Source organism: Pipistrellus kuhlii, unplaced genomic scaffold (assembly GCF_014108245.1).
Source record: "Pipistrellus kuhlii isolate mPipKuh1 unplaced genomic scaffold, mPipKuh1.p scaffold_m20_p_3, whole genome shotgun sequence".
Classification (NCBI taxonomy): Eukaryota; Metazoa; Chordata; class Mammalia; order Chiroptera; family Vespertilionidae; genus Pipistrellus; species Pipistrellus kuhlii.
The window spans coordinates 67,279,657-67,292,826 of NW_023425529.1; the positions used below are offsets into that span (position 1 = coordinate 67,279,657).

Genomic DNA, 13,170 nt, shown 5'->3' on the forward strand with positions numbered 1-13,170 from the left:
CTACTACTTCCCTAGAATTTTTTAAATGAAACTTTGTAATTTTATTAGTAGTATGGTCCGATTTAGGAAAGTCACACATTGTGTTTATAATTTATCTGAAGGTAATTCCAATTTATTATTGCTATCATTACACTTCTTCCATTAATAGTTTAATTATTTCTAGGTATTATTTCTGGTGTTCTTAATTACATGGGATTACTCAAATACCCCAAAATAAAAAGACTGTTTCTATCCTGTACATTTTATTAAATAAGAAAAATGGACAACTATGTTTTTATACCTTAGCCTATTATTTTACAATTATATGCAAAAGAGTATTACTGATTTGTTATCTTATTGTTATTGTTTACCTGTTTATCTTAGCAGTATTATTTCTTTCTAATATATATTTTTAAAAGAGGGAATCTTAAAAAAGGGAACTTACAAAATGAGTAGGAAACATAGATGACAGTGAGAGAAAAGGAATCAGAGAATACTGGAAAAAATACAGTAATTGGGGGATTTTAGTAAAAGGGATTTTAGTAAACTCAATAGATATTGGTAATCTAGGAAGCATTGGTGTATGTAATTAATATTGATGGTGGTATCCCTGAAATGTAAATAAAAGATTAAACTATGTTCAGAATATTTTTTTGAGAACACAAACAATGCAGTATAGGTAAATATACATAATTCTTGGCTTTTTCCAAGGTAAGCTTTAATTCTATGGAAATCTAATTTGTATGGGACAATGAATTTTTTTCAGACAAATAAGATATTACTGTGTTTCTTGAATTTTAATATTTTTTTTTTATACCTAGACTTCTGGATTATTTTCCAATTAATATTCATAGAAGATCCAAAGTCATTCATGAACTAAAATAAAATTTAGAAAAAGGAAGTTAGTTAAAATTCTTTACTGATCCACAAGAAAACTTCAAGCCAGAGTTTGACTAACATTTTAAAAATCCAGACTATAAAAATATACATCAACAGTTATAGTGCAGCTAGAGGCCCAGTGCACAAAATTCATGCACATGTAGGGTAGCCAGCGGCTAGCAGTTGCTGGTCGGGGCCTCGCTTTCCTGGCCACTGGCTGCCAGCTGGGGCCTCCTTTCCCTAGCGGCCAGCTCCTGGACAGGGCCTTATTTCATTCCACGCCACTTCCTGGTGGTCAGCACACATCATAGCAAGTGACTGAACTCCAGAATGGTAGAACTCCTGAGAGGACGCTTTGCATATTAGGCTTTTATATTAATATATAGAGATAATTATGTAATAAATATGGTTAGCAGACTTTTTAAAAAATATATATTTTATTGATTTTTTACAGAGAGGAAGAGAGAGGGATAGAGAGTTAGAAACATCAATGAGAGAGAATCATTGATCAGCTGCCTCTTGCACACCCCCTACTGGGGATGTGCCCGCAACCAAGGTGCATGCCCTTGACTGGAATCGAACCTGGGACCCTTCAGTCCACAGGCCGATGCTCTTTCCACTGAGACAAACCTGTTTTGGCAAGACTTTCTTTCTTGTTCTTTGTTAATCCTCATGGCCTGATGTACAAAATTTGTGCATAGGTAGGGTCCTCAGGCCTGGCCAGCAATCAGGGCCAATCTGTGGGGTGACCAGCAAGGCAATCAGGGAGGCCAGCCCCTCCCACTTACTGGCCAGCCCCACCCCCCACCTTTGCCAATCACCTCTCTCTGCAGTACATCCAGTGGGACAATTGAACCCTCTTTGGCTGGCTTGGAGCCACCCACTTGCCACCACGCTCCCCCCTCCCCCCCCCGCTACAGTTTTTCTTCCTCTGCTGGAGACTGGTGGGGTGATCAGGGCCCCCATTGGCACCCACCTTGGCCAGCCTGGGGCCTGCAAGTTGGAGCATCTGCCCCCTGTTGCTCAGTGCACATTTAGTGACCAGTCATTCTGTCAGCTGTTCAGCCATTCAGTTTATTTGCATATTAGGCTTATATTATATAGGATAATTATGTAATAAACTAGAGGCCCAGTGCATGAAATTCGTGCATGGGGGGTATGTCCCTCAGCCCAGCCTACACCCTCTCCAATCTAGGCCCCTTGAGGGATGTCCGAGTGCCCATTTAGGCCCAATTCTGGTGGGATCGGGCCTAAAGGGGTAATAGGACATCTCTCTCACATGCCAGGACTGCTGGCTTCCAACTGTTCACCTGCCTGCCTGCTTGATTGTCCCTAATTACTTCTGCTTGCCAGCTTCATTATTCTATAACCACTCCCCTGCCAGCCTGATCAAGGTCTAACTGCTCCCCTGCCAGCCTGATTGCCCCTAACTGCCCTCCCTTGCTGGCCTTGTTGCCCCTAACTGCCTTCCCCAAAGGCCTGGTCACTCCCAACTGCCCTCCCCTACAGCCTTGTTTCCCCTAACTGCTCTCCTCTGCAGGCATGATTACCCCTAACTGCCATACTCTAACACCCCTAACACAATCCCTGCTGGCCTGGTCAACCCTAACTGCCTTCCCTGGCCGGCTTGGTCCCCTTCCAACTTCACTCCCTGCTGGCCTGATTGCTCACAAGTACCCTCCCCTGCTGGTAATCTTGTGGCAGCTATCTTGTGTCCACATGGGGTCAGCCATCTTTGACCACATGAGAATGGCCATCTTGTATTGGAGTGATGGTCAATTTGCATAATATCTCTTTATTATATAGGATATATTTAGCAGATTTTCTTTTTTCTTTTCTTTTTTTTTTTTTAATCCTTACCTGAAGATAATTTTTCATTGATTTTTAGAGAGAATGGAAGGGAGGGAGAGAGATAAACATTGATGTGTGAGAGAGAGAGACCTGACCAGGAGCACAGAGGAAGCCTGCAACTGATCCAGTATTGAACCTGGGACCCTTCAGTCCCTGGGCTGACACTGTATCTACTGAACAAAATCAGCTAGGCTAGCAATTCTAAATAGGAATTCTGACATCAGGAATGAAATAAAGTTATTATGTTTAAAAGTTAAAAGACTAGGAATAGATTTTAAAATAGCCATAAGGTATACAAAAGTAGAACCATAAGTCAATAGTTACTATCATTCAAATATTTTTTTAGTATTTTGCTGACAAGAGAGTGGAAGGAAGAATAAACAAATCTCAAGAAAGGAGGTGTATTACATAATATGATTTGTTTTGTTATAATTAGTGAGCAAAATAGGAGAGCAAGACATTTGACCTTGATCTAATTAGATAATTTTGTAGTATAAACAAATACCTTTTGCTTCTTTACTCCCTATTGCTTTACTTCACATTTACATCTCAGTTATGAAACCAAACACACACACACACACACACACACACACACACACACACACACACCATTCGTGCATTTTAACAACTTAAGTTAGATTTGTGGACTTTTCCATAAGGATGGTTTAAGACTCAAAAGCTTTCTGCATCATGCCTTGTGATTCAATAGTATAGGAAATACTTCAGAAATTTAGCAGATTTCAATAGTAAAACAGTTACTTTCTCTTTTATTTTTAGGAAGGGAGTATGTGGCACTATAACTGTACCACATATGAATGTGTCAAGACTGATGAAGGAACAATGATTCTGAACTACAGCATGGTCTGTCCCCCTTTTAATGAGACTGAATGCAAAATGGTTTGTACTTTGTTATATTTAAGAAAATTTAGTACTAATTAGAATTTAGAAAAGTGTGTTTTCCAAGGTCATACATACATTGTAGCTTGTTTATTTTGGTGAATGTTTTATTCTCATGTGTACATAAAAGCTCTATTATATGTCCTCAGTTTTCCATTTTGAATTATATATGGTATTCCAAGTAATTTTCACTCTCCCTGAATAAACATTATGCTAATTCTGGGTTTTTAATATGTAGATAAAGGATTATTGATAAATCATTTGATCACCTAGCCTCTTTCTCAATATGGGTTGATAAATGAGCTTGAATGATTTTTTCTTTCTTAAACACACAGACAGATTTACGATGTAATTCACTTTTTAGTGCATGCTGGCCTAAGTGAAATTTGTCTTAGCTCCTCTGAGCACAGCCAGCTGTGGAACTGAGCACATGTCATAGCTGGTCCCCAGTTTTGTTCTCCCAGTTCCTTATTCTCTCAGATTTTTAAAAGTGATACAATCCCCCCACCCTTTTATTACTAACTTTGAAGGTTGCTGAGACAACTTTCTATTCCATGTGAAAGTAATACAATTAAAAAAAATTACAGTAGCTTTAATTAATAGGTAATAATCCCTAATGAAAGGTAAACTTTGCTCTGTTGTGTGGGGCAATATTTTCTAAGTGAAGATAAATAGCAGTCTCATTGATATTTTTCAAAATGTCCTCTTTTGGTAATGATGGATGACTCACTAGCTGGCTAGGTAGATAACATATGTACTAAAGTGATAGAATTTCAGGTCTGGAAAGAATCTTAAGACACCATCTTAATTCAACAGTTTTTAAAATTTGAATTGTAATTATTTAGTTACTAAAAGCAAACAGAAACTTCCCATAATAATTCTAAAAGAAACTTTCCATAATAATTCTAAAAGATAATAAAATGTTCTTAATTTATCCTTAGTCAGAAGCCATTCTGAAGTAGAGATTTTTTAAAAATAGTAAAATATTACAGAAAAATAAACACCATTTTAACATCTGATTATATTCAGAAAATCAGTCTATTCTTATAGAGTAGCTTATATTATTTTGAAGAATTGAAAAATATAATGGCCTCTACTGGTAAGACTTTTTTTTGTTGTTGTTGTATTTAAAAATTTGGGCTGATGCCATGTTGGTGTCAGCCCTTCTGTTAGCAGGTGTAATAATAAATTTATAATCTTAAAAAATAAAGTTGTGTAATGTTTTTTAAGGAAGTTAATCTTTTTACATTCTGATATTATAAATAAAGAAATAACATTTTAAACATATGCTCCTAAATTTTTTACAAAAGGAATTCTTATTAGTAGTTAAATTCCAATCATTTTCCTATAAAGTACTTTGCGATACTTAATAAAAATATCGATTTAGTTTTCTATTTCTAGTCCAAGAAGAAATAAACAAACCCTGTGAGTTTTGACTTTTCTCCTCTTTTCCTAGAATGAAGGAGTTGTAAAGCTTTATAATGAAGGCTGTTGCAAGATCTGTAAGTGAAGATATATTACATTGATTAATTTGATAGATTAGTTTTAATTGTCCTATGATTTTCCTTGTAAATTTCAGTCCCTATGACATGTGGAGGGAAACAAATTGTACAATGCATATTAAATGTTTTTGTTTCATGGATGATTATTTTGTAATTTAGTCTTCATTGAGTAACATGTTTTTTTAGATAAATTTTAATTTAAACATTAGAAATTTCTTTATTGTTGCATTTCCCCAAAGATATAGTGTGGGACTCTAATGAGTTTAAGTTTAAAAGTGCTCTGTGGTCAGATTTACTGGGAACATGTGGAACTATGCAGGAGTAAGTAGGCTACGATGAGAAGGTCATTATGAATCCAATAAAGGCAAAGTGCAGTATTTTCCAAACCTATTGGGACAAGTCTATGGTTCTTATGATACATTTGAGAAATGCTAATTTTAATGAGTACATTTATACCCTATATGTAAAACTTCCCAATAATTATTTTGATAAAGTTATGTACACACACACACACACACACACACACACACACATCATATATATATATGTATATACATATATATATATATATATATATATATATATATGATGTGTGTGTGTGTGTATATATATGATATACGTTATATTAGTTCAAATGTTTATTTCATAGTAACTTTTAAAAATATATTTTTATTGATTTCAGAAAGGAAGGGAGATAGAGATAGAAACATCAATGATAAGAGAGAATCATTGATCAGCTGCCTAATACACACCCTACCTTGGGGATCAAGTCACAACCAGGGCATGTGCCCTGACTGGAAGTGAATCATAACCTCCAGCTCCTTAGGTCAACGCTCAACCACTGAGCCACACCAGCCAGGGCTCATAATAATTTTTAAAGATTTTAAGTACTGAAATAGAATGGAGAGGTATTAATACAGGCATCTTTTTTTTTTTTTTTTGTATTTATGACTTTCTCAAGATAAAAATAGGAGTTTTAGGCAGTTTTCATTTACATAGTATGTAAATCTGACACACACAAACTTACCACAACAAACAAAGGAGTTCAACATAAGCTGGCCTGACATCTAATGTGACATTGTATTTGTTTGCTAATGCTGTTATAACAGTGCCACAAGCTGGGTGACTTAGACATGTATATCTCACAGTTCTGGAGGTTAGAGTCCAAAATAAAAAGGTCCATGTGATTGGTTCCTTCTGAGGACTTGAGGGAAAGATCTGCTGCAGGCCTCTCTCCTTGGCTGGGTTCTTCTTGTATGTGTATCTATCTCCAAATCTCCCCTTTTATAAGAGCATTAGTCAGATTGGATTTGGGCCTACCCTAATGACCCCATTTTCACTTTATTATCTCTGTAAAGACTCCATCTCCAAATAAGGTGATTTCTGAGGTTCAGAGGAATATTTCAACCCATAACAGATTTTATTGCTGGGACTTTTGTAAATAGGATAATGCCACTTATACTTCTTGAATTCCTGGGGCTCTTAGATACACACTAATTAATTTTTTTTCTGTTAGAACAAAAAGTAGTTTTTAATTCAGTATTTTATGAATTATATGTAAACTAATGTATATCCAATAGTCATTGTATCAGGAACCAAAGGAATGAAATTAAGCTCCAGAATCTGAGGAAGTTTATATTTTTATGACTTCTTTTTCCTCTGCTTCTTCACTTCAGTCTAGACTCTTCTTTAGGTATGAGACATAGGAGTAAAATCATATAGCAGACGTGAAGAGCTTAGATTCTGTAACTCCATGTGAATTATTAGAGAAGTGAGGCCACTTATGTCATCAGGAGATCTGCATGACTGACCATCTCAGTCCTATTTATTGCCTGTCACACATAGACACTCTATTAAGCCCAGTGCAGACCAGTACTACAACTAATCTTCATAAATTCTGAGAGCTAGATGGAAAGATAGGGATTGTTCACCCTATATAAAAGAAAATAATGATTCTGAAAAGTTGATCACACTTATCAGTAATAGATGAAGGGCTGGCCCCAGGGCCTTTCAATTCTGCTAAGCTCTTTGAAGCTGCAGAATAGTAAAAAAAAAAAAAGTCACCTCAGTTTTTCCTATCTGATGAGTAAGGACTTGTAAGGAAGTTTCAGCTTTGGTATCGGAGAACCCTTGTCTGCAGTCTTTGCTTTTGTGTGACCAGGCTATACCAGAGAGACTGTGGGTATTGGATAGGATCACAGGTGCTGTGCTAAAAGAAATGTGTTACAATAAACTCTCTGAGAATGAGTAGGAATGCTTCTTGGTACAAACAAATGGATGCTGTCTAACTAAATTGATGCTGTCCCAATTTCATTCATTGAATAAATTGACTTATCAAACCAATCTTTATTGAGTGCCTGCCACACATCAGACAGTCTTGTAGCACTGGGACTCTAATAGTGAATAAAACAGTATCTGTATGCATAGTGCATATTATCAAGAAGTGGAAGAAACAATGAACACACAAATATATATTATTATGTCAGGTAGTGATGAGTGATGTAAAGAAAAATAGTGCAAAATGAAAGGGATGGAGAGTGAAGGGAACTGGTTGCTAACTTAAGTGAATGGTTGAAGAAGGCCTCTGTAATGAAGTGACAGTTGAATGGAGATTGAATGTCCGCTAGACGAATGAAGAGTTGACAGCAAAGGAAACAGCAGGTGTGGATGTAGCACAGGGATGAAAGTGACAGAAAGAAGAGGGTAAGGTACCTTGTAGGGATGTTAAAGATGTTCTCTTTCTAAACAATTATTCTTAAACTTTCATGAACTAACGACTGAGTGAAAGCAGTATAAGGTACAAACAGCCTGCCCTCTGTCACCAACACTGAGCATTGGGCCACACTATATAGGTGGGAGATCAGGGAAAGGAGAAAGAACAAGCATGAGAGAAAGAGGAGGAGCCACAGTGAGATGAGAGGAAAACCAAAGTGGCTGTTCTAGAAGCCAAGTGTAGAGAGTATATCAAGAAGAAGAGAGTAATGGACTGGGTCAAATACTACTGCAAAGTCAAATAGAATGAGAACAGAGATGTGACCTTGAACTTAGAAATTTAAAGGTCAACTGTTGAGGACGACAGTTTAATTTAAGGTAATTGAACCAGCAGAGCTTAGCTTTGACATACTTTACATGTTGAGATTTCACCAAATTATTTAATTAAAAAATAATGTTGTGACTAAATGTCCTAATAATTCCTTAAGGGATGTATGCACAGGTGGCCTAGGGTGCCTCAGCCAGAAATCTGACACGTACGACCCTAGGTACTTAATTAATAATCCACCAAGCATAAATTACACAGGAGACAGACATGCAATGCATGAATCACTCATGGTTTATTTACCAGAGTCCTGGTGGGTTCCAGACCTCGGCAGGCCATCCGGGGATCTGCTCTCACACACACACACACACACACACACACACACACACACACACACACGCGCGTCGCGCTCACACACGGTTCACAGAGGACTTTGCAGCTGCAGCTCAGCTTGAGTTGAGGCCTTTCACTAGGCTCACGGTCCGCAGCTCAATGCTCGGGACTCGTGGCTCGGGCAGAGCTGTGACTGGTGCAGGCAGGGAAGTGGAGAGCGACCCTCTGTGGAGGAGCAGAAGGAACATATTTGATCTTCTGTGGAGCTTGCTCTTTTTATGTGTCTTCAGTGCTCAGATGTGTCTTCAGTGTGTCTTATCAGTGGGACTCAGGAGCCTTGCTATCCAGTCTTACATATGGGGTACAGATCTATTTCCTACATACAGGTCACTCAAGGGTGCTTATCAGTTTGTTTACATTACATTCCATACTTTCAGATATCACACTTCAATTCCACACTTTAATACTTATTCAATATTGTATTTATCCTTATTACTATTACTATAACACTAAAATCATTTGAAAACTAGAGATCTAAACCCAACCTTTTGCAAACAAGGTAAATCAGTGGAATGACAAAACAAGTTAGTATCAGAGGAAAAAAACCTTGGATTTTTGCAGCTTGATTCAGAGTTATATCTACTACATACAGTGTGAAATGAATATTCCTGATGTATTGTCAAGTAATAAACCATCATCCACACAGAGGCACATTAATATGCCATTAATTAATAGAAAGTGTTTTCATTTGAACTCCTAAGAGATCATTTCAGAACCATCAAATCAAATTAGCATCACTAACCCACTACATTTAAACATGGTTGATAAATAGTAAAATTACATTCATGCTAGATATTCTATTAATATACATTAGGATAATGTGGTTTTAAATTTATTAGTTTTTAATTTCAAAATGAGTTTATGTATACTAGGATATGTATAAATGCCTTAATTATTTATGTATATATTTACTTTTATATACTACGTAATAAACATTTTATCTATCTGTCTATATACCACACAAAGATTGGTACATACTATACAGTTAGCATTACTATATGTGTAGAATATTTCTGATTTATGATTATGGTAATTATCCTGACAATAAGATAAAGAGAAGTATGAAGCTAGAAAATATAGGAGATAATCTATTTAGATGGTGAAAATAAACATTGAACATAAAATATGAGGGAAATCTTAAATATCTCTTAATATAGGAATATATTTTATGTAAACTTATCAATTTTCATTATACTCATATGTTAATTGAATTGAGAAACAATTTGGCATGAGCCTTTTAATGAATAAATACGTTCTATATTTTATCAGGTAAACGAGAAGAAAGAATATGCCAGAAAGTGACTATTAAATCAGTTATAAGGAAACAGGACTGTATAAGTCAAAGCTCTGTAAGTGGAAAAATATCATTTGTTATAATAAAGGGCATGTGTCTTTCCAAAGTATATCTATTGCAGCACTAATAAGTTTGTAAGCCAACAAAATGCTAACACAATATTTAGCTTTGAGATTATTCTTAAATTCTAATATTAAAATATTCTGTGAAGAAGTGTGAATTACTCTTAGCATAAGTAGTCAAAAGTTTGGAAGTGGTAACTGCAATCTAGAGAGAAGGAAATTAAATCTAAATATATTTGACTACATATTTTCTTAACTATGCAATTCTACTCCGCAAAAATAGTCCTGGTTCTTTTAATATGACCCATACAATTCCACAGTCTACTTGAGCCATGATATAATATGGGTTACAATAGACTCATTAGATTATGATTAATATATTGCAGTCACCTGTCTAGTTATGTGAGCAAGTTTCAAAATTTCTGTCAGCATTGCTATCCTAGGCATCACCATGGAACTAAGTTACTAAATTTCAACCTGGTATGCTATGCGATGTTTTAACACAGAGAAGTTTGAGAGTTAAAGTGATAAGAACGTCTTGCTTTCATTTGACTTAGTAAAATCAAGTAACCGGATTTTTAAATTTTAAGAGTTTTTTTCTCATCATCTCTCCTTACAGATAAATGTTGCATCTTGTGATGGAAAATGCCCATCTGCTACCATATATAATATCAACATTGAGAGCCATCTCAGATTCTGTAAGTGTTGTCGTGAGAATGGAGTGCGGAATCTGACTGTGCCCCTGTACTGTTCGGGAAACGGCACAGAGATCATGTACACTCTCCAGGAACCTATAGACTGCACGTGCCAGTGGAATTAGACTTGTGGATTCCAAGAACTCTATGCAACATCACCAATCAAATGGAGTTAACTTTCAGCACTGTTATTTAGGCACTGGGCAGATTTATACCGTTTACTGATAATGTACTTTTCGGACTATTGGGATATAGCAATGAACAAAAATATACACAATTTTCATGGAAAATTAGATGTACTAATTTACTTTATTTTAGAGAAGTAAATTATTTTAAGTTGTTCAGCTGAAATACTATACATATAATTGCAACATGGCAAAAACCTGAGATATGCTCATTAAGCAGGTTATTTTGCAGAATTCTTGAAATTTCATTCAGTAGTCATTTTTTGATATGCTGGTAAATGTAATCAGTTAAAATTGGTATCTGGATAGTCATAAAGGGTGGTATGCCAGAGACAGATCATAGAACTATAGGATTTTAGTCTTTTAAAAACTTGAATAGATGTTAGGGGTATTATTGCAAATTCCCCTCATTTTGCAGGTCTAGCAGATAACCAGAGAAGCTGGTGACTTGTACAAATTAATTCAGTATAACAATGTATTGAAGTCATGTTAATAGTTGGGTTAAGTCTAGATCTTTAATATTCCAGTCCTATGTTCTTTTCTTTTGGGTGGTACAGTAAGGTGTCTACCACAAACTCTTTTATTCTTAAAGAATTAACTTTGCATAGAATTAAGAATTTTAAATTCAATACTTTTACAAAAAAAAAAAAAGAAAGAAAAAGAAAAAAAACCCACAATGCCACACATTCATATGTATATACATTCATTTAATAGTTATTCCAATAATAAGTAATGGGGAAATGTAGCATCAGTTTCTAAATAGAGGAGGGATATCTTGGGCTTTTATTTTTTTATATCATTAAAACTATTATTAAATATATTGTTACCACTTAACATTTAGTTAGCTATTTACTATCTCATGCACATCTGATTTTTGAGATGTATTTGCATACTATTGAAATTGCATGCTTTTTGCTTCTCAGGCTGCTGCTTTGCCAATGAAGAATGAGATAAAATTATTTGAATGTATCAATAATTCTATAACAGAATGCTGCACTTTTTACATACAGATTATTGACATATGCAAGGAATATATCCTGAGATCTTTGCAAATGTCAAACTTCTTTGACATTTATAGTACATAACTGTCTGAGTTTCCTTGTATGTAAAAAGGAGGGAATGCCCTACTTGGTATAATTATTGTGAGGACTTAATGAATTCAAGCAGCAACAAGAGAACAATACGTTGCATTGAAAAGCAGATGAAGGGCCTGATTGTCTAGGCTCAGATATGAGTTGGGTGATTTCTTTGGTTTTGAGACCATGATTTCCCCCCAAATTGCAACTTATTAGATATTTTGGATCTCCAGGTTTACTTAGAAATAGGTGAAAGGATGAAATGAACATCTACAAAGTCCCAGTGTCTACTGTATACAAAAACTGATTTTTTTCTTATTTGTACTTAATATAAGTGTTTCATCTAGATGTTAACAATTCAATATTCTTTAACCCCTATTAATATATAGACTGAATCAAATGCTTTTGGTTAAAATAAATTAACATTTTGCTTAAGAAAAACTGTTATGTACCTCAAATGAGCACATAGTACTGTATACTGTCTACCACACATTTTTTTCATGCTCTATAAAATACTTATAAATTAAAAACAAGTCATATTTAAACTCATTTGTGAGAAAAAGAGCAACATTCTCCTAGAACTCCATAAACATTCTCAAATGCAGGAAAAATAATTTGAACACCTCCTACCAGTATGTGCCAGACACATTCTAAGCTCTGAGGACATAGGTAAAACAAAAAACACACAGTTCTCATACTCACACAACTTACAGTCTAGTAAGAAAGTAGGATTTGATGGATAAACAGCTATGAGAATGTGCAGAAAGATAGACCAAACCTTTTTGGAATGTAGTATATGATAAAGGTGGCCCTCAAATCAGCAGAAGAATACAAATGAACTTGCCATAAATGGTGTTGAACCAACTGGATTGTAACTTGGGCAGAGAGAAATTAGGATTCATACATCCATTGACATCAGGCTAAATTCTAAACACATCAGAGGTTTAAATGTGAAAAAGAAAGAGTAAAAAGAGAGACGTCCTAAAAAAAAAATTGGAGTAATTCATTATAACCTTAGAGTGGGGAGAGCCATTTAATTCTGACTCAATATTCAGAAGCCCAGGTCTCTCGTAGTAAAATAAAATGGGTATTATAGTGATTTTTATGAAAGATGGAAACCAATTTTAAGTATAGACAAACCAGGAAATGGAAACAATAAGAGCAACAAAGACCCATATGGAAAAGCCAGAGAAGTGTATTGGGTGGAGTATAAGAGCACAGGAGTCTGAGTTCATGTCTCAGGTTCATTGTTTACTAGATGGGGAACCAATGTAACCCAATTAATTGCTAATCTGCTCTTGTTGCTCTAATCTGAAAACA

At 35.4% G+C, this 13,170-nt stretch overlaps 1 protein-coding gene across 1 annotated transcript in view; it reads left to right on the forward strand.

The window, feature by feature from the left end:
- The window catches only part of OTOGL (otogelin like), a 149,981-nt gene extending 137,069 nt beyond the window's left edge, over positions 1-12,912 (forward strand). The window contains exons 55-58 of the mRNA XM_045588285.1: positions 3,487-3,606; positions 5,063-5,108; positions 9,808-9,887; positions 10,514-12,912. Of these exons, the coding sequence (XP_045444241.1) occupies positions 3,487-3,606; positions 5,063-5,108; positions 9,808-9,887; positions 10,514-10,714 (447 nt within the window). The 3' untranslated portion in view covers positions 10,715-12,912. The remainder of the gene's footprint in view (positions 1-3,486; positions 3,607-5,062; positions 5,109-9,807; positions 9,888-10,513) is intronic.
- Positions 12,913-13,170: the final 258 nt, after the last annotated feature.